This window comes from Chiroxiphia lanceolata, chromosome 1 (assembly GCF_009829145.1).
Source record: "Chiroxiphia lanceolata isolate bChiLan1 chromosome 1, bChiLan1.pri, whole genome shotgun sequence".
NCBI classification, from domain to species: domain Eukaryota; kingdom Metazoa; phylum Chordata; class Aves; order Passeriformes; family Pipridae; genus Chiroxiphia; species Chiroxiphia lanceolata.
Genome location: NC_045637.1, coordinates 109980743 through 110006694, shown reverse-complemented (window position 1 = coordinate 110006694; position 25952 = coordinate 109980743). Strand labels below are relative to the sequence as shown.

General features: G+C 39.9%; 1 protein-coding gene and 1 long non-coding RNA gene across 6 annotated transcripts in view; one reads left to right on the top strand and one right to left on the bottom strand.

Moving 5' to 3' along the window:
* ULK4 (unc-51 like kinase 4) overlaps nucleotides 1–25365 on the top strand; it is a 224203-nt gene extending 198838 nt beyond the window's left edge. For 3 of the 5 annotated variants that reach the window (XR_004357069.1, XR_004357058.1, XR_004357057.1), the window contains 3 exons: nucleotides 21920–22008; nucleotides 23412–23582; nucleotides 24977–25063. Coding sequence is in view for 2 of the 5 variants with exons in the window: in XM_032687664.1 (XP_032543555.1) it covers nucleotides 21920–22008; nucleotides 24977–25061 (174 nt within the window). In the remaining 3 variants the exon portion in view is untranslated. Of the gene's footprint in view, nucleotides 1–21919; nucleotides 22009–23411; nucleotides 23583–24976 lie in introns of all 5 variants that reach the window. The other 2 variants (XM_032687664.1, XM_032687648.1) reach the window with 1 other exon arrangement.
* LOC116786799 lies at nucleotides 2397–8795 on the bottom strand. The gene is made up of 2 exons (XR_004357082.1): nucleotides 8674–8795; nucleotides 2397–2534 (listed from the first exon to the last, which is right to left on the bottom strand). It is a non-coding gene; the product is annotated as an uncharacterized LOC116786799 (long non-coding RNA).
* Nucleotides 25366–25952: the final 587 nt, after the last annotated feature.

Below are 25952 nucleotides of genomic sequence, written 5' to 3'. Positions count from 1 at the left end.
AATTGTAGTGGGCAGGAGATGCTTCACAGCCTTTGTGCGCTCCTGTTGAAATTGTGGTAGCAACAGACATATTTAAACATCTGTCATCAGTGTTATTCAAGTATAATTTCTATAATAATGGGGAGACAGGGAAGACAGACAAAGCTATCCTGGGAAGTCATTTATGGCAGCACAATGCTTAGGACAAACACTGTGGTGATGCTAGTGAGACAGAACATGCTAAAAGCATGTTATCCAAAAGACAGCAGAATATTTATCTATTATTTTCCCTAGTGGTATAGACAGGGATTAATATGGCATGTGTGGTTGCTTATTATTGGGGTTTTCTGACATTTTCCGTGTTGCCTGTAACTTCGGGATGTTTCATCTGTGATTTTTCATAATAGGTGTTGGCCTCAGGTTGAAATTCTCCTACACTATTCTTGATGAAACTTTCAGTTTTCTGGAAGATTGCTAAGAGGTATTGTGTTATTATTATCTGGTCATAAACAAAAGGCATTCGAATTTTTAAAATTAAGTCTGCTTTTCTGAGAACTTACTGCTGGTGGCAAGAACTTGACTTCTGTTTTGACAATGTGGGTCTTGCCATCCCTTGAAATCTTTTCCTATTTGAAATGTTTTTAAAAGCTTGAAACCCTTAAACATAACAGCTTGTTATGTGCTCAGTAAAGATTTCTTCTGTATTAGAAACAAATATCTCAAAATTCTGTTCTCTCTGAGTGTGCTAAAGCCTCTTGCAGCTAAGCAGCTGATTGTATGGTCCCTCAACAGCTGCTGCTTCCATTTAAACACTGTGTGCATCATCCCAATCTGAGACTGAACCTGGACCTTATCTTCTCCACTCCTGTGTGTAATAAGGTTGTTAGTATGCCACGCCTAAAAATAAGTATATTCCAGTGTAGAGCAAGAGAGTGAAGTGAGAGCCTGCATTTCGTGATTCTTGCTTTGGGCTAAAATGAAACAGAGCTACAGAACTGAAAGTAGAACTTCAAATTTCCCAGTACATTCTGGGTCACAAGAGCCAATGGTCTGGAAAATGTAAATTTAATGCCTGAGCTAATGTTTTCATGTCTGTTGATTTATTGTGATCTAATGTTTGAATTCCCACTGGTTGGTCTTCTTCATGGTCTCATGGAATCAAATCAACAACTGGGGCAAAATCAAAGTGCTGTCTTTTAGCCAGCTCTTTAAAATGTGTACTTCCTTTCCCACATGTGTATTTTCTGCGCTCTCTTTAAAAGTCTGCAGCTGAAAACTTTGCTTAATGTTTTCATCAGTCTTAAAAACTCTCAGAAATCTCTTAAAATAGGGAATGCATCTTCCTGTAAGGCATATTCAGAAAAGTGTGTGCAAAAGAAGGGCATAATAATCAAATAGTAGTTCTGCAATTTTAACTACAGAATTCATTATCAATTATATAATAACTGAAATTACTACTAGTGTTGTGGTAACCAGAGATTAGGGCTTTGCTGCTTCTGCATCTATGCTGCATCTATGTATGTGTAGAATTCATATCTAAAGTCAGTGTTTGTGTCACATTCAGTGATAAACTATTATTGTCAAAGACACTGACTCTCCACAAGCTGACTGATAAAACATGCTGGTTTTCAGGGATCTCTCACCTCTACCTATCAATTTACAGGCCGTGCAGTGCTTTGGAGACTGCACTTGTTTCATTGCTTGACGATCTCTGCTGTGGAAGGGGAATGACTCCTTATACTGACCAGTTACCCATGTTGCAAAATGCCACACTGGAATGATTTCTTACTGAAAGGCTATAAAAAATGGTATCTAACTGATCTTTCAGTTATTCTGGATGGTGTGCTGTAGTTGTATGCATTACTGTGAAGCATAGGTCATATTTGTTTAGTCTCTCTGCATCTGACAGATACTCAGTAGCTGAGGCATGCAACCTTGGGCAGTTGAAGAAATGTCGATGAAAGTGAGGGCAGCTGACCGGGATACCAGGGCTGAACCAGTTTTCTCATTTGAAGAGAAGTAGGATATTTCAAGTTTGTGGCTTGAGAGTCTTGATTAATCATAAGAGCTTCTGAATGTCCCTGTGATAGTTTTTCATCTGGTTGGTTTTGTGGACTTTTTTCAAATCTATAACTTGTGAAAATACTTCTTGGCTATTTCAGATGCATCACTACAAAATCCAAAGTTTTGGAATGCTGAGCTCAGAATAATTTGATGTGCCTAAAGGCTTCTAAATTACATTTAGTTGATGGAGGAAATTGTCTGTTTGTTACATATTGCATTTTGAAACTTCTGAATTTGGCATATGATTTACATTTATGCATAGATTTCCTTTTTAGAAAAAACATTTATTGGTTTGAACATATCTCAAGTGCCTCAGGTATTCCTTCTGTCCTTTTGCAATTCTGAAACACTGGTTAAATATGAACATAATTTTTAATTAGGTTTCCCCAGTGCTGAACTTGCTGCAGTCTGGTCTGTTCTCCATTAGTTTGCTGGTCAGAAGTTGTTGACCTTTAGATTATGCTACAAAATCCATCTGTTGCTGCAGGCTTCTGTAAAGAGAGATGTAAAGAAATATTATCTCCTGTCAGTCAGCCATGTAAACAAACTCAAATATAGGCAGCAGCTCAGTTTCCAGGATCTGAGTTCATTCAAAATAAGGAGAGAGAGGAGATGCTGTGAACCAGTGCTCCCTGTTCACTGGAGAATCCTTTCTCAGCTGTTGTGCCCTAGTAAAATGCCATTGTCCTATTTTCAAATCCCCCCTGCTTTCCATGGGAGAAGCTTCTCTGTGGATAACCCCAACCACTAATTAAATCCTCTCCTGTGATCTAGGAAGAAAAAGGCCATAACCTCCATTTGCTTATCTATCCATGCCCTCCCCATTGCCAGCTTTCAGCTTGTTCTTATGGCAGTCTCACCCAGGAGACTTCTTTGTTAGCAATCTGGTATTTGCACTTTTTGTTATGTACCCGTCAGTTGTCTATTTCCATACCCTAACCACTCTTTGACATTTCCCCTCATTTAGTGCTTTCTGTCCCACAGCCTCTAAGACTATCTAGAGAACTTACTCTCATTTTTGCCCCCCTGGTGTTGGTTGGAAACATACTCAACGTTCTTTGGTTTACTGATAAACTACAAGTTAGTGGCCCTAATGTGTTTTAAATATGGTTGTTCCTGTAACTTTTACTCATATAAATGCCACTGATGTGTCTGAAGTTTCTGAGTCCAGTTTAAAATGAGACTGACAAATAGTTCTCGTAATTACAAGTGATGTTCTTGCTCCTTCGCCTACATTGCATTAATTGTCAATGCCTTTTAATTATGTAAATTTTCCTCCACTAATATGGTAAACACACTGTTCTCAAGACTGTTTTGGTTATGTTCTCAGATGTGTTTGCAACATTTTCTAATTTTAACTTCCTATGTTTTATTAGTATCTCAACTCTAAACCTGTGATTTCTGTTTATCACTGAAATGCTATCATGTCTTAGCTTTGCTGCACTGACATGCCCTATGACAATAATATTATTCAATTTATCTTATGTCTTTATTAGAAGTTTTTGTTTAATTTAGAAAATGAAGAAAGGTTTTGCTTTTTTTGGCTCTGAGCATCTATTCAGAAAATTCCCACAATCTATGCCCGTCACAAAATTATCCTCTCACACTTTTGTGAATCTGAGTCCTTTTCACTGCCTTGTTATCCTTTTAAAAAGTGTTTCCTGGTGGTGCTCACATTAAAGGAGAAGAAACACACCCATAATTTGTTCTCAGAGTCAAAACTAGATATGTTGTTATATTTGTGTGCTTGTTATATATATGCTACAAATACATGGGATCATGGTCTTTGAATACTTTTCTCATTTCCGTTTTCATAAGCAAATTCAGAAACTGCACCATACAAGAAATGTCGCTCTGAGTGTCAGTTTTGAGGAGAGTCCCTCGGGGGTGTGAAATTTTTGGATAGAAATGTGATAGAGGAGAGACACAATTAGCAAGTGTCTCATCTCCAGGAGCTTTATCCAGAAAATGTTTCAAGGGAAATCACAGGAAATAATTTCAAAGTGATGAGATAGCTTACCTCCACATGAGGGGTCCATCAGAAGACTTCTTAATGTGTGTAATATTCTGTCTGTCTTAGAATGTTTATATCCATAAATATTGCGGTGATAAGAAAAGCTCATTGGAAATCTGTAGTGGTAATTTAGATTACTGTTTGTGGCGTTCTACCAAGTTGACTAGTATGTGTTATTTAGCAAGGTCAGTCATCCAAGGTGTGTACTTTTCAAAAACTTGTCTCATAAGAGACAAAGATGCCACTCTTCATGCTTATGGATAGTCCTCATTAATAGCTTGTCAGTTCATCAAATGAACATACATCATCTGCCATGAAGGTAGTCATTCATCACTATTTACAAAGGTTTTGAGAAACTACTGTATCTTTGCATAAGACTTCATTTTCTAGACTGGCACATGAAGTATTTCTCTGAAGACAAGAAGAGAGAAAATCTTGTACTTATACCACAAAGATCATTTTTCAGACTTCTGAGTTTTGTCTCTGTAAGTCACACAGTTTGATCACCTCAATCTGGTTTTTAGGTATATAGAATTGTCTAAAACATTTAAGGTCTTACAGAAAGAGATTTTGGAACAATTTCATTAAGTGAGTAGTAACAGGTCAGCTGGGCCCAATGGTAACTGTCAAAGAAATTGTTGAGCCTGTAGTTGTGGTAGGCAACTTATCAGATAAACCATTATCTATACTAAGATGTTTAAAAGGGCTCCAGGGATCATTCTGACAATTAACTCTGGCTTCTCAGAATGATAATAGGGAAAGAATGGGTAAACAGAAAGATAAATATAGCAAATTACATAATAGTCAATACAACGTCTGTGGAGGGAAGTCATATTTAACCAGATTCTCCGTGTGAGTCAATAGTATATGAAGAATTGTAACCCGGTTTGTATCGTGGACTGGGAGTTTGAAAAGGCATTTCTTAAGTCTTCTCAGTAGAACTTCCTGGAGCACCTAAGCTGCCATGAGAAACAAGTTCTTTACACAGATTAATAGCAGCCTAAATGATAGAAAATTATAAATGGCTAATATTGCACCATAAATGTAGATTACTGTCATAAGCCCACCAGGATCTTTGCTCCGCAATGCATTCATAAATTACCTGGAAAAAGAGTGCTATGACAAAGATTTTTTATGATACAGAATTGTTCAAACTTAAGGCTGATTGTGAAGAGTTGCAAAATATTGAAATCAAAATATTGATTGAATGGGTGACAGAATTGCAGATAACATTCAGTAATGATAAATACTGAATAATGTATATAGAGAAAAATCCTTCTATTATACAGGCCTGGAGGCTTGCAGAACAGTGATCCCAGAAAAATGTCCACGAGGCCAGAAATTAGTAAGGAGCTCCCCTGTGGCTGGTCAACTCCTTTTGTAGACTTCTACCTGGTGTCCGTAATGGCCATGAGCTCTTAATTTTGGGTAAGGTCAGGCAACAGTCATTGTTACAATGGCCTATCAGATGACATACACTTTATAGAAGCCTTTTGGAAGTTTGGGCCTGATAGGGAGGAAATATCTTTTTCTCATAGTACAGGTGCTGGGATGTAGAGAAGGTGTGTGCCAATCCTTGTGCTGCAGCAACAGGAAAAGTAGGAGTTGGTGGAGGTCTGTGGCAAGCTGTCATCCAGTGCAAGGTATTTTGGAACCTAAAGGTAGCTGCCTTACCCACCCCAGTGTATTGAGTGACAGGAGAAAGAGTGTAAAGTCTGGTCCAGAGAGACCACTGAGCCTGAAGCACGTTTCTCTGATCACACATCCAACTTCTTTGGGAGGGGAATTGGATCATGTACATACATCTACTGCTTGAAAAAGTAGAAGGATATCAGGAAGCATGTTAGCAGCCTTCTGACAGAGAATGACACCCCTCTTACAGATCCACAGGAAATGCAAGAAAAGAGGGCTCTGTATGTACACCTTTTCTCTCTGGGTCTGGTTCATTCTAGTGCTTGCCAAGCCTTGTAGGATTGATCATGAGTGTTCAGCATGGAGACTGGGAACAGCTGGAGCTGCAGGAGGAGGTTTAGGCAGGGGAGATAAGACTGAGTGCTGGTGTTGTCTCAGTACCTAGATGAAAACCCAATAGGAAGGCAGGGGATCATCCATTCCTTTGATTACAGAAATCAGACCCAAGACCTTGAGTTTCTGGAAAGGTGGTAGCCGAGTACTTTTATCTTCAGAATGGATTTTTTCCTGGCATCTGCTAAGGGGGTCTCATCCTTCTCACCAACCATATTTCAGAGGACCACATCCAGGGCTTCCTCAAGGGCTCGGAGAGTACCGATAGTGGTGGTTGTTGCCTTCTGGTATCACTGTCTCTACACACAGCCTGTCTTGGGAGATGGGGCTGTGGATGTGTCAGTGACCTCCTCTAATGATGTGAAGGAACGTGACCCCTGCCATGAATTAAGTTTAGTGCTTTTTCCCCTAGGACAAATTTCCAGCACCTGCTCATGGGCATCTGTGGAGGGATGGCTGACAAATTGGGTTTGGAATGGCCAGAATACAGAAGGCAGTGCGCAAGGGGAAGAAAGTAAGAGAGGATTAGCAGAAGAGGAAATGGTATCTTCTTTGCCCTTTTCCACATATTGTGGTGTCCCTCTTTACCTCTGCTGAGGAACCTGTCTGATGTTTGGTGGCTTTGACCAGCTGTGCATATCTGCTGTAAAGGGGTCATCTTAGAACCTGCATTAGCTTTTTGATGGTGCCATGGACGGAAACATCTGTGGATGATCAGCAGCTTCCATTAATTAAAGGGACCACATTGCTTCTTCCTGTTCCGAGGGGCAATCTCTCTGGATTTGTCCTAGGACCTAGCACAGGAAGAAGCTATTATCCCTGGTAGAGAAATGAACTCAGTGGAGGGATCGTTTGAAAGACACAAAAAAGAACTTATCTAGCCTTCCCCATTCCATGCAGTGCCACCCAGCTCATGGCTCTGATAGCTCTGACAGGTTCCCTGTGTGCACATGTGTGGTAAGTGAGGGAGGTTCTTACAGGGAGAAGGGACTTGGATTATGGGGTGAAAGGAGTAATTTTTGGGAGGAAGGAAAGAGCTCTTTAAGGGGAACAGGCTCTATTCCTTCTATGTCAATTAATGTGTGGCCAACACACTGATTCATACACAGGTAAAGGTCAGTCCATCTGCATGTGGGCAGTCAATTGACTGTGGGCTTAGTTTGCAGGGTAGCAGTTTGAGATAGTTATATCAGGTACCAAGAGCAAAGAGTTTTACTCCTAGGAGGTGGTCTCAGTCTGACCCAGTAGTCAGCACAGGGAAACAATACTATGTCAAACAGTTGATCTGTCACAGATCCCATTAGTAAATCAAGAGTCACAGTAATAAGAGTTGCAAATAGTTCATAGGCTAAAGTATGTTCAAACAAAACAAAACATCTGTAGAACAACTATGACTAGTAAGTTAATTAAAATGATACATTTCCTGTAATTTATGAGTGAAACTAGGTTCTAAATTCACTGAGCACATAAATGATTGGAAATGATTAATTGGCTTTTATTAAATGAGAAGGAGAACTAGAGAGTGCTATGTTCTGAGCAACTGACATGTGATAATGACTGCTCCTGCAGAAAAGCATAATAGAAAGTACTCTGAGTCACTCATTAACATCTACCACTGCCCTTTCTGTAAATTATAAGTCATTAAAGCCCAATATAGCTACTCTGGAACTTAAATAATAATTTTTACCTTACTAAAATGTTTAATTTGAATTTACTGTAGTAGTCTTAGAGGCTGAAACTCTTATTTTAAACAAGTTGGGGAAAGTAAACCTCATCCAGAAAGACAAAGCCTTGCTTTATATTGCTGTATTGAGGGATAATAGTTAATATAAATTGTTTCATTGTCAATTCATTCCTTGGTTTCATTGCAAAGAGGGACGATTTTCCTGGCAGTTCAATGCTCTAGTGCTCTTAAAAGGTGTATCTTCTAAGAATAGTGTGAGAACATCACCTCATTTTTTACAAATCATCAAATGTCCACCAGTTGGGGGATCTTCGTGTTGGATTGAATTTAAATCAGCAGTTTAGATGTGAAAGACTCAATATCTCATTAGCAATCCCTTGATCCACCCAGTTCCCCTGGGTGCTGTTTTAGAATGATAATCCCAATCATTCTTCAAATCTTTATAAGGAATCAGTTTTAAGTGCAACTCTTAGAAGATAAGGCTTTTCCTGCTAGTTCACTTTACAAAAATACACAAACCAAAAAAAGCAACACAGGTGAGCTAGGGGCTTTGATCAGACAGTTATTCTTTTTAAGTTAGATTTAGTCATTTTAGATTTTGTTTCTGCACGTCTGATACTATGCTAAAGGGTAATCCAAATACAGTATTAAAAAAAGGGTGAAGATCTTCAAAATTAACCTTCTAGCCAATTCAGATTGGGTTGAGTGCTTGAAATAGTACAATAAATCTCTCTTTAATGTACAAAATTATTTTTATCCTCACATAAAGGTAACTTCCAGGTACCTTAACCTTACCAAAAAAAGGATCATAGATTTGGCTGAACTTCAAATCTCCTTTAAAATTCAAAAATCCTCTGACAAAGCACTGAGACTTTCTTTAAAATCTCATTGTCACTATCTCGCTTACGATAGTAGTTTCCTTAATAGAGTGCCACTCATGCTACTTGTTCTCTCTGTTATGTGGTCAGGGCCTTCATAGGTCTTTGCTGAAAGCTAGATTTGCTGGTGTCAATAGTAATTGAGTTTATTCCTTTTCCTGGAACAGTAATGAGATCATCCCATCAGCTTTGTGTTATGACGTGATTAAGTTTGCACTGTGACTCAGTTACCTTGTCCTGGAGGACAAAGTTGTAAGATTGACGGCCCTCGTGGGTATAGGAGCAAAAGACAGTATGTTGTGGCAGACATCCAGGTGCTCATTCTACCTCTGAAAACATTGTGGTTTTAAAAGGATACAATGTAAGAGTATGTCATGACTTCTTGTTTAACAAGAATCTGTCTGCCTTTGTTTCCATCACTGTGTTAATATTTAAATTATTGACCTAATCAGGTTAAGTGTAAGGACTGCAACATCTAATTTTAAGGCACACCTTGTTCATGGGAGTTGTGCAATGGCAAATGCAAAACACTGATGTAATTAGCTGCTCATCATCAAAAATATCTGAGGAGTTTAAACTTGAAACCTCTAAAAGAAAATGAAGTGCTTTATAAAGGTAAAAATGCTTTATTTTTAACCTGTGCATATTTATTATGAATACCTCTGTGTGATAATAGTACTTTACGATTTTTTTTTTCCCATAGTCAAAGAGAAAATGAGAGATAAAAATACTCAGTTCACAGCCTGATCAGATCATACCTGAAAGCTGGGTTGCCAGTAGCCGGTTTGTACACAGTTCACTGCCCGTCTGTGTGGGCACAGTTTGTCAGAACCCTTGCATTCAATAGCATTACCTTTAGTCAGTGATATCCATTCCTTGAACGCTACATTCATCCACAAGATAAAAGCAAAAAGCAGAAGCACATATAAAATAAAATGTTTGTTCTCCTAGCCCTGGAAGACTGAATCGTATATTTCAAGGTTGAAGTTTAACTTGTCTCAGCAGGCATTTCATAGCCAGATAAACATGGCATCACAAAGCTGGTTAACATTCAGCCACAGCTGCTGGACTCATATTTAATAAATGTTTTCCCTAGGACTTGCTCTGCACTTTTAGAGAAAAGTCACTTCCCTAATTTTTTCTCAGTAGACATTGACTTCTAGGCTGTTTGTTCAAGATAAAACATCAAAATGAGGATGCAAAGGTCAGTCTCTGCTGTATTAGAGAGTTACAAAGAGAAACAGTGAGTTTTGCTTCCAGAGAATGCTCTCCAATACGAATTAAATTTTTTACTTCCTATAGGAAAAAGGATTTCTTCTTTGGAAATTCAGCAGATTTTGTGTTTACGTGACAGACTCCACCTTTTCTGTGGACTTCTTTGCTGAAAGTTTTCTTTTCAGCTTTCCACCTCTTTGTCTCCACCTTTTAATGACAAAAGTCTGGGAGCTCATGCTAAAGGCTCTGAGATGCTGGCTGCAGTGGAGTCTGCAGCCCTGCCTGGTCTGCCACCCCCTCCCTTTGCTGTCCTGCCTCTCTGCTGTCCCCAGTTAACAGACCTGGAAACCTGTCTGATCCCAGCATTCATGCAGGCCCACCTTCATTGGCTGTTCAAGCTAAGCTGTGAACAAGAGCGAGATGAAAACAGGGATCTTATTCTCCCCTTCCTGTTTTGAGGACAGGAACCGCTGGCAATGAAATGAATCAAACAGTTGAGGCAGTGATTTTTTTTTATTTTTTTTTAACCACAGCAACTAAACCCAACAAAACCCCTTTGGACAACATAACTGATGATGTAACTAATCACAATTCAAACACGTTTTCTAAAAATAGGGACACATTAAAAAATAATAGTGCTAGCAACAATCGTTTGATATCAATTTCTTGCTTGGAAGTTTAACATTTACTGAGCTTTTAAAATTAGGACATCCATCACAATGCCATCAAGGCAAAGGAGTTGAGAAAGCTGTTGCTTGCTCTGTTGGAAATTAATGCTACTCTCCTGAGATAACACAGCTAACTTTCTGGGCTCCCCAGTCTTTTACAGCATGGAGTAAAATAGATTGGTGTAAATCACCAACAGTGATGGTTCAAGCCAGCCCACATAACACTGCCATTCAGTGAGTGCAGGTTTCACATTCTAGCTAAGAAGTTGATAATTTCTTGAAGTGCTTTAGCTCAAGTACCTGTGATTGTTTGACTCTTTACTTAATTGTGTTATTCTAATTTAGCTAAAATTTGTTTAACTGCACAATGGAAAAGATAAGCTGCAGTATCTGTGGTAACACTGTCAGACAGAGCCTTCTACGTGAAAAGGATCAACAATTTAAACACATATTTTATAACTTCTACATTTGGTTTTTGACACTGTGATATGTTCTTCCTTGCTTTGTGCCACTTTGGTGATCACAGCTGGGCAGTTGCACTGGGACAAAATTGTCCTTCTCATGCCCCTACCACATGCACAAACAAGTCTTACTCCCCTCTCTCCATCTGCTGTCAAGTATTATGCAGAATTGTCATACATCGCCCTTCTTTTTATACTGTTGGGCATGAGTTACCAGCTACTTGAGTTTATCCTTAAATAAAATGAGCATTGGTATTCCCTGACTTCCCTTATTAACAGAAAAGCCGTATGTTGCTATTCATGCCACCAGTTAGTGACATCATGTCGGACTCAAGGTCTTTGTATCTTTTTCTTCTATTGTTGATAGAAGACTGCCAGGTTGAAGATTGTGATCCTTTTTGCTCCCTAGCATAATAAGAGCACTTCATGCATGTGTGAAAATGGCAGTTGATAAAAGATGAAAATGACTGTACAGCCCTGTGTTGAGAGAAAAAGGTGATTTATCTTCTCTTTGCAAGTTTCTACTGTAAATCATTCAACCTTGTCTTAAAGCCCCTTTGTTTTTGCAGTCACAGTGAAAAAACTCTGAAGTGCTTACATTCATCTGTATTTTGAAATACTGTTATAAAGGACAATAAGATGGTATTATGTTGGAGACAGCTGCAAGAGTTTCTCTTATAGACAGGCTGCCAGGAGCTACAACTCAATGAAATGATAAAAGCTTAGGAAAGCTACCCCAGGAACCTCTTCCTGATAGTCCTCAGTAAAACTGATAGTAAGCCAAGTGTGAGTTAAGGCAGAGAGAGGAAAATCGATGTGAAATTATCAAATCACTAGTTTCTTCATGTCACTAAATCAGCTGGGGCTCATAGAGGTTGAAGCATGTGGAGTCCAAACACAACTTAATGAAAAGGCAAGTGTTGAAAACCAAAACCTGAACGTACTGACAGCTTGTGATTATCTACAGTGTGAGATGCAGTGAGGGAGGATGACCTCTGAAGTAGCTGTGAATGCTTGCTCACAACTTGGCCTATTGAATCATTCATTCTGTGTTAAATCTTACTATGTTTATCTAGAATAAGTAGTATAAGTCTGTAAGTATATGTGTGTCTGTAAGTATATATGTGTCTGTGTTAAGTGCAGATTTGGGCTGGTATTTTGGCTGATGATTGTTTTCAATCTGCAATGGCTGCTCTTTAATGATGGGGAGGGGAGAGAAACAAATATGGGATCTGCTCTTAATTTTGGAAAGCAGCAAGAATGAAAAGTCTTTATTCCGGTGGCTGGCATACTGTGGACTCATGTTCCTGAGGAAGGTACTTATCCACTTGTTTGGAATGTGTTTACTTTTTGAGACACCCCCCCAGTGATTATCACTGTGCTGGTATTTGGGTACTGGGAGCCCAGCACAATTATGAATAGATACAAGAGCTATCTAAAAAAGCAATACTGCCGTGGTCAGCAATGAGAAATATGTTCTCTTCACACAGACAGATGTTTTGCTTTGGGTTGTACAGTGAAACTGGCAGTTCTGAAACCTGCAACCTGTTTATTCGATTCATAATTCGAGGGCAGTATCATTCCCAATGACTATCACTGTTGTTTTCATTATAGGGTCCTAATTCATTGTTTCTGTGGGCACAAAAGTATTGCCAGACTCATTTGGTGTTTCAGTGCACTGTAATTTCACATAGTGCAATACTATGGGAAATACTATTGGGATTGCCGAGCTGTGTCGTCTGTTGGGCTCATCACTATTACTTCCTTTTGACCTCCTCTATGTAATTATGCATGGATGACTTACTAGCTGCTGCAAAGATACCTAAATGCAACTGGGCTTGTTAAATAAAAAAGTGAGCAGACCAAAATTATTCTCTCTGAGGTCGGTGAGGAGCAACTGTTTGCTCTCTGTCAGGCAGCCAGAGCCATCTGTCACATGACAATAAGCAAGCATCAATTTCGGAAGTCCATTTGTTTTTATGACAGTTTTTACAATTTTATGGAAATTGAACCATTACATAAAGCCGAATTTTCATCAGAAGTTGGTGTTTTATAGACTTATATCCCTGTTCAGTCATTTACATTCCTAGTTGCATTTTACATAAAGCATAAATATACTGATCCTTTTTTCCCCCCAATAAAAAAAATCTTCAGAGCATTTTTTGTATCTTTTTTTTTTTCCAGTATGTGCAAGACTATCCCTGTTTGGTGCTTAAGGAAAACCTCAAGGGTTCTATGTCCAAGTTTTATGTGTCCATAGAAACCAAGTCGACAGGGAGTAGAAAGGAACTAATGTTTGATGCTTTAATATTTAGCTCAAAATCATAGTTCATCATGATTTTTCTAACAAGATTTTGCTGCTTTTTTTTTATTCTTTAAGGATGTATTTTTCATAATCTGTGTTAGTTCTTAATTTAACTCATCATATTCCTGCTTTTCTTGGAATGATAAATCCAATTCATTAAGACAAGTTGTAGAGATTTTTAGTTGTTGGAATCTTGTGTTTGAGTCCAGATTATGACCAATGTGAGCATGAGCCTTCTAATTTTGTTTCATCGTCCATAGAAGTTGATAAATGCCATATAAACATTCTACTCAGGGGAAGTTATGGATTTTACATACTTGATCAGACTTGTATTGCACCAATGGATCTGTAAAAGGACAACTTGGACAGCATCCCTGCACATCACTCTGTCTTCTGTTTTTATGAGGAACATTTTAAAGCAGGACAAGAAACAATGTCAGGTTGGAGATATTGTATTTTGGAGGCTGTATCCTTTAAATCTAAAATTCCTGTGTAAACTACAACTTCTTGACCATTCCTAGGGGTTTGCCCAGTTCACCTGAGCATCACTGCATGGCTGCTCAAGGTTTTGTGTCCTTAGATATAACAGCGGTTATTAAATTGAAAATTTACTTGCATACTTCTTTTGTACCATTACCATTTAAAGGTAAATTACCATTTAAAGGTAAGCACTTTCCAGTATGCTCTGGGTGTCACTGACTTTTCTAATAGCAAGAAGATGAGCTATCTGTGGTAATGATTGTTACCCTTACAAATGTGTAAATGTTTGGAATTACATGAATTGTCATAGCAAGAAATATGTCAGGAAAGATTTAGGTTCAGCAGTACTAGATAAACATGAAAAGAAAATGTGCATAAAAGGAAGGCCATCCCTAACCCATGGAGCACATTAATGAAAGTTTGATGTAACTCAAAACAAACTAATTAGGTCATAAAAGATAAAGTCACGGGAAAAAGAGTTATGGGAATCAACATTTAAGAGGTATTGGGAGTTACTTGTCAGAAACTATTTTAGGAGAAAAGCTGATTAAGAGAAAGAGAAATTATGAAGGATATTTCAATAAGAGAGATTCAGAGAATGATGAACTTGAGGGGAAACCTAGATAAGCAAAGAATCTGTTTTAGTGTTTGTTTATAACTGCTTTTAGATTTTTTGGTCCAAAACAACCAGGAACCTCCGTAACAGCTTCTAAAGGAACATAAATATAGGATATGAACTGTGGCAATAAAAAATTATTCCAGTGGATTTCCCTGTTCCTTTTGTAAGGAGGAAGTCACAAGAGACCATCAGGGTAAGATGTACCTGGGGGATGATGGTCTCGTCAGATCTAGCAAGGTGAGGACAGGCAAACTGCCTGGGAGCCGTGGAAGAGGGATCCCAGCGACTTGCAAGTTTTGTGTCAGCTTAGTATGTGACCCTATTTAGCTACAGCTGATGTTTGAGGTAGCTGGGATCATGGTCTGGACAGAGAGAAACTACTCTGAAGTGGTACCTCAGGGGAGTTATTGACACGCAGGTGACAGAGGAACCTGTGCTTGCAGATGAGATCACCAGCAACAGGGTGGCAAGTGGTTATTTTTATGTTATATTGATGTTGGGTTGGCTTATGAGCATGCATAACTTGTCAACACTGCAACCCTGTGTGGAAGTCTCCTGTAGTACCTTTGAGACATGTTTTGCCAGACAGGACTCCTCAAGTTGTTGTGGTCAACTGGTTATATAATGGATGTGAAGAGATTGCTCTATCCAGTTCTCTTAAGTCAGATATTTTCACCTCATGACAGAGAGTGGAAACTGCAATAATGGATATTTTCTGGATTATAAAGACATCTTAAATTCCTGAAAGTGAGCTGAGAACACTACTTGCAATAAAACCAAATTTAAAAATATCAAGACAGAGAGCAGTCTTCTGTTCAATAATTACCCTGCGGTTTTACAGGTCTTCTCTTATGCTCAGACAATGCCCCTTAGAGTTGGCAATTTTACAATTTTACAACAATCACAGAGCATGTCTCTGTGTGCTAAATGTATATGCTGAAGGGCAGAGAATAGCCTCAAAGTGGAAGTTGTCAAGAAACATCCAAAATCAATTAACAATTATGTAGCATGTGGGAGACATTCCTTGTCTCTCTGTGAATAGTCCTCGAGACAGTGTGGCTTTCATACTGCCAGGAAACTGGTACGGTTCCAAGTTACCGGTAGGAATTGCTTTGAACTTAGAATAAACCTGCCTACACATATACAAATTAGAAGAAAACAAAACACATGGAATGAAATCTTGGCCTTATCAAAATCAAAAGGAGTTTGCTGCTGACTTCAGTGCAACAAGAATTTTATCCATAAAAAGGAAAAAAAAAGATTTTTGAACTCTAAAATCAGAGCTAAGCTGTCTGATGTAGTGTGTGTTTTCTTTCTTTTTTTTTTTTTTTTGGTCACAGATACCTGCTTGTTTTCACATGTATTTGCAGGATCTGAAGGCCACAAAGTCTTTGTAATTGGGTGTCTGCAATCCCTGACTGCAGTGTGCTTGCCAAAGCACACCTGGAACACTCATGCTTTTGTAACTTTCATTGCTTGTTTTTATGGTCCAGCAGCATTGCTCAGGCCTGCTCAAATGAGTTGGGAATTAGTAACATAAATATAACTTGTCCTACTTGATTTGTTCTTCCCACACACATATTCTGTGTCTCTCTCCAGCTGAACCATGTGTAGAAAAGAGAGTAGAGCAAGGAGGCAATGCCAGGAAGGTTTTTACCCTTTTAGAATGAGCTGTCATACATTATGGAGAGCAAAAATAACTTGTGACCATCCTAGTGAGTGTACAATGTATCTGCGAGCACACTGTCCTGCACTAGCATAGCCTGGAAAGAGTTACCACTAATTTTCACTGAACAACTTGTAAATGGACTGTGCCTTAGCACTTTAAAGGGTCCTATCCCATGTACCTGCTGAGAGCACGTCTAACCAATGTCAGATTAAACACCTCACAAAAGACCAATGTATTTATCTGGGAATTTCGTTGCTGGTTCTAGTTGTTTTGCTTTTATCTTTTAGAAAATTTCTGTCACAGATATAAAATTGGCCTAATACTAGACTGCTTCCCTGGTAAATGAGAGTTCATGTTTAACTTCTCCAACCTGCAGAGCCATGCTGCCTCTTGCCTCCCTGTCAAGTCCCAGTGTTATTCACTTCCTACATGGAAACCATCCAAACATCCCTATCTCTCTCCATCCAGTGGAAACTGTGCTGCAGTGACAAAGATGTGACCTTCACTTGCCTAGAAAAGGCGAGAGGACTACAGGACAGCACAGGGGCCCGTAGCCAGCTGCACAGGGGCCTCCAAGCCTGAGGAAAGGCTATGTTAGCAATCTGAGCTCCAAAAAGGAGAGCAAATTTGGGTAACTTCACTTTCAGCAGGCAGGTTTCTCTGCCCTTTGGCAACTACACACTCCCCATGCATTGTCTGGGTATCTTAGTCTCTGCTTGGGATTCCTCTCTGATGTTTGATGATTAAAACATAACCACTACAGCCTCCAGTTTATAGGCTCCAAATTCTTTATTGAGTCTGGCCCTTCATTACACAAAGGTTAACGTTACTCTACGTTACTTTGTAAGAGTAAATGTGCAGGCCTATAGAAGTGACAGATCCACTTGATCCGTCATGGGAAGTGAGGAGTTCATTTGTTATACTTCCTCCAGGCACTGCTAGCTTAGTGTATATGTTTGGAGAGCAACCTATAATGAAATAAATGTTTATATTCAGTAAGTCCACAGCCAATTGATCTGTTAGTTTTAGTTCATCTGAGTGACTCTGTTTGCAGTATTTGCTTGGTTATTGTGCTCTTCCATTGAGAAGAAATGGCTGCATATTTCTGGCCATGTCATCATGAGTTGTGAGTGACAAACCAAGTGACATGATTTATTTGATTACTGCAATGCTTGTGAATAGCTCAGCACTGACAGCCTGGGAGGAAAAGTACCATTAAATGCCCTGGGATAGACATAAGATGGGTCACAACACTAGAAGGTTTTCTCTTCCAACCCAGGCATTGTGCCTCATTTCTGAAGTTACCATCCCATTGACTTATTTGCTGGGCTGTCACATCAGCTATAGCAATATTTTTGACACTACTATATTTCATGACATTTGTTCCTTAAAAACTGGGAATAAGGTCACACTAAGCAGCTGTGAATAGCCATCAACTTTCAGTCACCACTAGCCTAGATGACATTTGAAACAGCAGCTTTGGTTGGGGATGAAAGGCTCTCCTACTGACAGTGCCTTCAGCCAGTCAAAGATGGAAGTAGGAATGAGAAGTCTGAGATGCATATTTAAAATTGCAGGAACAGCACTTACTATGAAGACATTCTTTGAAATAGTGTCTAGAGGGCAACAGGAGTGTACTTAATTCTTTAATTTTTTTAGTCTGAAAACTTAGTTTTTAAAATTATGTTTCATATCTTACACAGGGTCCCAGTTAGTCCACAGCAAAAATAAACTGCTGATTGGTTTTACTGTAGTATTAGCTAAAGATACAATTTCCATTCACAGAAAAGCCTCCAACAGGGGCTAAGTGATACTTTATCAACAGCGTGTGTCAATATTTAAGTGATGCCAACATTGGACCTACAAGCATCTGGTGGTTCTGATAAACCATGGCAGCTCCTGTGTTACCTGTGCTCTCAGCCAGTGTCAGTAAAGTTGAGCAAGAACTGAGTACCTGCAAATGTAATTAGCTTGATTGTATTAAATATTTATGAAAAAGCGAGGAAGCATCACTTTATGAGGTTAAAATAGATGTGTTTGGGAAAGAGGAAAAAAAACAGTTTGTGAGAAAGAGCATTTTGACGTGTCTTGCTTGTGTCTGTATATACAGACACGGTGGTGGCTTGTGGAAAAGCATCTGTTGAGCATGCAAATGGTAAACATCTCAGCAGTTGTTTATTTGAGAAGATAACACTTGATGGTGCGGCTACATATGCTCCCAAAAACCTTTCCTCAACCAAGAAGAAGTTTCAAATAAAAAACTCCTTCTTTTTCCGTTATTTCTCAGTTTACATCACAGACATCAAGCTTTTGGGTTACTTGAAACCTCAATAGAGAAGGAGCATTTCTTTCTCTTCAAAATGGTGAGAAAGTAGTTTACTGCTTAGGTCATTTATCTGAGTTGTAAATTACAAAGTGTGAGTTATAACTAATCAGAGAAGGCAATTCAGTATTATGAAACCAACCTTAAGAAAAATAATTGTCCCCTAAATTTCTATGCTTTCTTGAAATTTGAATTACAAAAATCCCTTCTTAGCGCAAGAATGCAAAACTCCTCAATTTATTAGTGAAGTCAATATTCCAGCTGATGTTTTGTATTGTTTCATTTCCTGCACTCATCTTTAGCAGCACCATAATAGCTGAACAGTTTTCCTAAATTTTAGGAAACACTGAAGTTTACATATCAACTATGGTATTTCTTACGGCTCATCCTTGTTTAATAGGACTGAAGAGAGGAAAACTGCTGAATGGTTGTGGTCTTAATAAAGAAGAGTAATTTTGACATTCTTGTTAAATTGCAGTGAGTGTACAACTAAACTGAGATTTAATTACATTTTTAGTTAAAGGAATAGCTATTGATTATGTCATTGAATCTGTGTTGTAGCCAGTCCTAACACACAGCAATATTACAAGAGATCATTAAACTAGTTGTTAAAATTCCAAATTAATGAGAACAAGACTGGTGTGGATAAAAGGCACAGCAATGCTGGGTAGAAGAAAAAGATAACAAAGTAAAAAATGCATTAATTTCTCAAATTTTGGTGAATGATGGTTTTATGTCCCATCGTTACTTATTATAATCTATGGAATAAAATTAAGATGAAAATGGAACACTTTTTAAATAAGAAACATGGATAAAGTTTCATCTTAAAGGTGAACAGTGATTCAGACAATATTTCTCATGAGCTCATGTGAAGCAGGATGTAATCTGCCGTATGCAAGAGACCTTCCGATTGCTCAGGAGCAATCAGATCTACCACTCGGAGATAAAGGGCAAATAAATGCCAGCGGTCAGAGCAGCAACAGCATGGGAGTAATGACAAAACCACAGGCAGCTGTGGTTGAGATGGCTGCTGACAGCTCACCCTGTATTCAACCTGCAGTCTTCCTGCTACCACAGAGCTGGTCCTCTCCCAGGCCCACGGAGCGGATGCCTGGTGGTGGATAGGAAGCAGTCTTCTGGGCACTGGTGATGGAGAGCAGATGGGAAACCCCAGCTGCCCGCATAAACCTGTGCAGCCCTGTTTCGTCTGTGCAAGTTCTCTGTGGGTATAAGTAGCACTGCTGACTGGCAGGCCAGTTCTTTACCAACACCCCTTGGCTCGTGTGAAGCTGTTAGTTGATGCTCTCAAGAAAATGCGTTCTAAATTTGGGTTAGACTTCATTTAAGTGATTTTAACCTGCAGGCAGCTTGTGCTGATCTTTTTCCTCCTTGTGCTACCACTTTTACTGCTGAAAGGATCTTACTGAAGCATTTTGTCAGATGGGAGTAGCCCCTATGGGTGGGTACTGCAGAAGCCCGTTGTTTGTGGCTGAAAGCTTCTCTGAACAGTGAAGTCTAACAGAGAGATGGGGTAGATGATCTCATGGGTATTTCTGTTTCTATCTGTTACAATTTCTGTGCATATAAAGCCATTTTAATCCTTTCCATTCAAGTGCATTGTATGCACAGAAATGTTTTCTTAATAGTGACACAAAGCATGCTGCTACATGGGCAAGGTTATAGTCAGACCCTATGACTGAATTGGACTAAGTTGTTTTTGGAAATACATCATTTCAGAATTAAACCTTCTTTTTACCAGATTTTATAGTTGAGTATATTTTGAATGTTCTGTGTATGATGCCATTGGCTATTTTGTGAAAAGACTATGAGGGTTGTACAGATGTCAGCACCCAAGAATTAGGATGTAGTAGAATGAGAGATAACTGTAACCTTTGTTGACCGCGTGATTTTATGGAGCGTGATTCAGTCCTAGTGACTTTCCTTCTCCCATGACCTGTGACTTTTTTAAGTGTGCTGGATAAACAAGTGGCACAAATGTGGCAAGTGTAGAGAATGTGGCAGTGGCTGCTGAGCTGCAGAAATTGTAGGGAAATGTTTGGTAGAGGCATGAGCACTCTTTAGGAACAGAAAGCAATTTCTTGTGGTGAAAGCATTTTTCTCCTTGTATTGCTCCTATTATGAGTGGTGGTGTTCTCACATTCAGAACCCAGATAACAAAACATTTTCTGTGTCTAACAGGTAATAAATACAGAAGAGTGGATTACTGAAATATAAACTGAGAGAGTCAGATATAAACCTCAAGACAGTAAAAAGGTTTAATAACCTGTAATCAGGATTTACCAATGATTTGTGCTTAGGTAATGGCATCACTGGTTTTTTTCCAACACACAGGATATGTTTTACTTTACTTCAGGCAGCTCCCTGTTCCCTGTAACTGCTAAACTACAGGATGTTATGATTATAGATGTAGTGACACTGTTGTTGCAGAATCACTGCTGATAAATTATGGTGGGATGGCAGCTGTAAATACAGCTTCTGTTGTGATTTAAGAGGGAGATGTGAAGGCTTATTGCCCAGATGCTTGATCAATGGTAAACAGGGCCAAAAGCAGCATGCTAAAACTTAAAAGTCCTTGCCAGATTTTGGGATTTGAAGTCATCATTTCAAGCATTAGCTCTTCCAGTATCAAAATAATCAGCTGCTCTGGTCCTCCCCTTCTTTGTCTCCTTCGCAAGCAGGAGCTGACACGCAAACCATTTTTTTCAATAATTTTTTTGAGATACAAGAGCTTCTTCAGCAAGCTGCCAAGTCACTAGTGTCTATTTGAGCTACAGTGCTTGTGGCCTTCCCATTCACTTGCTTAACTGTCAGGAAATGTGTGGCCGTTTGGAGCTGTGTAGTTCTGCTACTTAGGGCTGGAGAAACAATAAGCCAGTCGTGACAGATTAGTGTAATAAACCACACCAGAAGCAAAATCAGCTATAATCAAGATTCATTTGATGCAAAAAGGGCACGTAGCTTTGGTCACTCAGCCCCCTGCTCTGTAGATGACAGTCCTGTGCAGGTAATACTCATATTGACGGATGAGATGGCAAGAAAAATTTCAATATACAATTGTTAACTTCACAGTGATTTTAACCTGGCTACTCTCAGAGAAACCCCACACATCCTGATCTGAACTCTGATAGAAGCTTGGTTATTTTTTTCCTGAAATGAGAAATGAAAATGACTACCTCCTGAAGATCTCCCTGGGATTCAGACTAAAATGAGGCTTGTATTTGCATTGATACCAAGGACGAAATCGGGATTAGCAGACCGATGTGTGAATTTGCACACATACTGGGACTCAGAACATGGCTGAATATTGTTCAACCAAGACATCTTAGCTGGTCTCTGCCTAAAATTCAGTCCTATTCAGTAAAAGGGATTTTTTTCTTGGGTCTCTTTAATGTCACATTCCATTTACAATTGTAATAAATGCTGTTACTTGTTTCCCTCTCCCCTATCCCTCAAAAAATGACAGAGAGGAATCTTTTGCTAAGCCTTTGATAACAGTTCTTTCTTTTTGTTCCAGATAACTTCAAACAAGAAGCACTTGGAGAGCCTGAAGAATGATGGCAATGCTCTTATCCAAACTCTAGAGAGCCTGGCCCAAACTGCCAGGTGAGTTCCCCCAGGCTTCTAGGAATTTCCAGGGCTGAGAGTGCTCCCCTCCTCTTTTGTCTGCGATGGTCTTCTCCTGTAATTCTGTGCACTATGAGCTTCTCAGGTTTCTGTCCCTGCCCCCTCCCCGCACTCTCTCCTCCAAAGTGCTCTCTCTCATTCAGCACTTATGGCATGCTTTGATCCTTTGATCCCCAGCTGGGTTGAGCCGCAGTGTGCGGCCCGGTCCAGCTCCGTGGGTGTGCCTTGGCGATTTTGCAGCTTGCTTGTTTTTATAAATTTATTATTTTATTCCAAACACTCAGTTTCTATAACTGGATACGTGTCAGTGGTTCTTGGCTGGATGCACAGTGCGATGTTTGTGCTGTGTTTTAAGGTGACTGTGTTTGGTGCACTTGCAAGGCGATTTCCTTTAAAACGTACAGCTGAGGAACAAAACTGCTTTTGTTTAAGAATACCTGTGGCATCTCTGAGAAGGCACGAGACTTAGGGGAATGCCGTGGCCTTCTCTGCATAAACAGAGGTGCTAGTCCCAACAAGCTGGCCAAACCTTAGCTCATCTCCCATAGACTTTGCCTCATCTAATCCCCTGTGGACATATGAATGAATGAATGACTGTTCTCTGGCCCTCAAAACGAATTTTACACTTCTGCTATGGACTGTTAGGCTTTACTGTGCTCCTGGTTGGACTAAAATTCATAGAGAAGTTGTAGTTTGTAAGTCAGATTTTGAAGCACTAAGATAATCTTTTCAGTGCCCTTTGTGCTCCCAAATGTAGGCTTTTGGGAAAATTGGCTCCTCAACATTGTGTCAGTGTGTACCCTGTGTTGGAAGGAAGGAGGGGTGTGAGCACATGTGGAGAGGAAATACTGGGATGTGCTGAGTGTAAGGAGATGCACACTGAGGACTAACCAAATCTGTTGAGAACAGTCAGTATCCCTCTCACACACTCAGCTGCTGAGTCACAGGTTTTTGTATGACACATTAAATTATCTATCTGAAATAAAGCATCAGCTCACCCCAAGGGAGACACGGGCACCACCACTGAAGATGATAATGGAGGAAGATGGGTTTTCTTCTGTTAGAACCAGCTTTCATTCTGTTTTGTAGCATTCCAGCGTTAGATGCACTAGACAGCCCCATCACTGTCTTTGAGTCTGCTTTTCTGGCTTCATCAATAGTCTGTTACAGTCTGTACATTTCTGTATGCAGAAACCCACATGCTACAGAGTCCAAATAAACAGCACTCACTCTTATTTAACACAAGATGCTCAGTAGATGAAATTCTGGCTGATGCCATTGAGAAGTGTTTTGATACATTAGAGTGAGCCAAGTTCCTCTGCTGTGCTGAGCTCCTGCACTGAGAATTCACTGATTTCATTTCCCCTCCTCCCCTTCTTTAGGGAACACATGCCCCTATCCATTTGCCTCCAGAAGAGACCAAGACCATTACAGTCTGGATGTTGGGGCTCTAATGGACTCAGACATGAATAAATTGGCAACAGACAAGCAGGAGAAGCCTGGAGTTAGCAAGCTTTATCAGACTTAGTTAAATGGCCATTTGTTTATGGAGGGTATGGATATTTTGCCTTCTTTTCAGATTCCCTTATGTTGCCATGTTTCCTTGTGACCTAATAAACTTGATCTCCTCACCTGTGCTTTGAACCTGGTTAAGGAGCCTCCCTGTATCTCATGCAGAGTTGGAAATGTTTTAGAGAAGGCTACAACAAAGATCCTGGATGTAAGCCATCCTGAGTAGTCTAAGCTCCCAGGCCCTTCCACTCACATATTACCACTGAGGTGAATTGATTGAGGAGTGGTTTTGCTTTGCTCATTTCTTACAGACAGGTTTCTTATCTCTCACTCTTCCTATGTGTCAGAAGGGAGATTCCAGCCATGCAGTCACATGCCAAGAGGAGGGCACTGCTTGAATTGCAGCTGCTTTTGGTGCTCCCCTGTTGCCCTGTAGCAGCCATGGATTGTCAATCTCTATCTCTGTGATGCATCCTCAGCTGGTTGTAACAGGTAGTTTTAAGAGTGACAAAACCAACCCATTTTGCTTAGTAACTACCTGGAATAAAATCTATACTTGAAAATGTGGGCTTGTAGCCATTTCTCAGTGAAGACAGTTGCCAAGATGAATTTGTTTCAGATAACTGAATTTTCTGATTTAAACTGCTGCTCCTTAAGGCATTGGCTTACATAGTGTGAACTGATCATTTGGATTTCCTGGCTAGCTCTGCATTCCCCAAAGTGTGGAGTAGCATCAGTAGGTATTGTCATTAGCAGCAACCAGGGAAGTTGCAGACTGATCTGCTGCTGTCCTTTCTAAGCTAAAGATGGGGGATGGGAATCTATAAAAACCCAAAAAGACACGTTTCTGTGGACAAGCAGTATTGTGTTAGAGCCTCGGTTCCAATGCTAGGAAAAAAAGGTGTTTCCAGAAGGAAAAATTTGGCAAAATACATATACTAAAACCTTAGGTGAGGAAGCAAAGGGCCCCACCATTTGATCTCAAGCCTGCAGTGCTGTGGGTGGAGGGGCAGCCTGTGCTTCTTGCAGGAGGTGGGCAACACCTGGAGTGGAACTGCCTACCTGTGCAGAGCAGCGCTGCAGTAAGAGGGCTGTATGTGTGAAAACACATCTTTCTGTCAAGCTGGGAATGTGCGTGCGTGTAGATTCATGGGGGGCATGATAAATTATATCTTCTTTTTTTTACAGAGTTTTAACAGAGGAGGTTGAGTGAGGTAGCAGTGACTGGGAATTTGAGCTGAAATTCACTTCGACACAAGATTTGTGTCAAGGCAGAATCAGAAGTTACCTGTTACTGCTTAACAGAAAAGTGGACATAGAGTGCAGTTAATGGCTATTCAGAATTTTCTAACATACATAAAGGCAAAGGTGGAATTTGAACAATACGCTTTTTCCCTGAGAATGTCTAATAGATGTTACTCTTTTTAATTCCTAGCTCTCATGCTGATGTTGCTGTTGCTTCCTTGGCATTTGAAATTCTGAGAACAGCAGGACATGAAAATATCAAGACTACCAAGTGAACCGGTTTTGACTGGCCCACCGAAATGTGCAGTTGTGTGCACTGCTCAGCACCTCAGTCCTGCAGGAACATCTTCAGATGAGCTGAGCAGATGTAATTTACCAAGCTGAGTTGCAGCATATGCAGGAATTTGAGAGGCTTCAGGAAAGGAGGGAAGCTGGTTCTAGGGGGTGGTTTGTTTCTTAAACCCCTGTAAGGATGAATTCTTGGTTACTACTTGACCTTGTTGGCATTACATTACGTAGCTCAAGTATCTGACAGTTTGAAAGTGTAAATTAAATAAATAGTACGGTTATTTCACAATATAAAGTGTTTCACTATTTTAAGCTGCTATTAGAAATGCTCGTTTATCTTTTGGACCAGGTGACTGCCCTGGCTGTTCATCTTAAGGGGTCCCCTCATGCTTGTGACTGGCACTAGAAAATACCTTTTCATCAAGACAGACAATATTCTTCACCTCAAGCAACCAGAACCAATCCCTGTGATCACACAGAGGCTGTGTATGGATGATACACGTTACTGGTTTTTTACCCAGTAGCATGAATTTTTTGTGTGTGTGCCCCACTCTTTCCTAGTTTCCTGCACAGCTTAAACTGCACTGGTGGAGTGTCATTCTCAGCTGCCAATGCTTCTGGCTGGAGCTCTTCTTTGAAAATAGGTGCGATGATGACCCTGGCAGTTTGGCACATCCCCATGAAAAGTTGGTACCCTAGGAATGGTCCTTTAGAGCTTGCAGATACCACAGAGTGTAAAGAATTAATGTCTTCTCCACATGTGCTGTTAAGACCACTTCTTAATGTCTGTCAGTGCAGCAACTCCATGTTCCCACTGCACCTACCAAACACAGGTGGCTGTTGGCAGTTGCTGCTACACCACCTGCTCTTAGACAGCC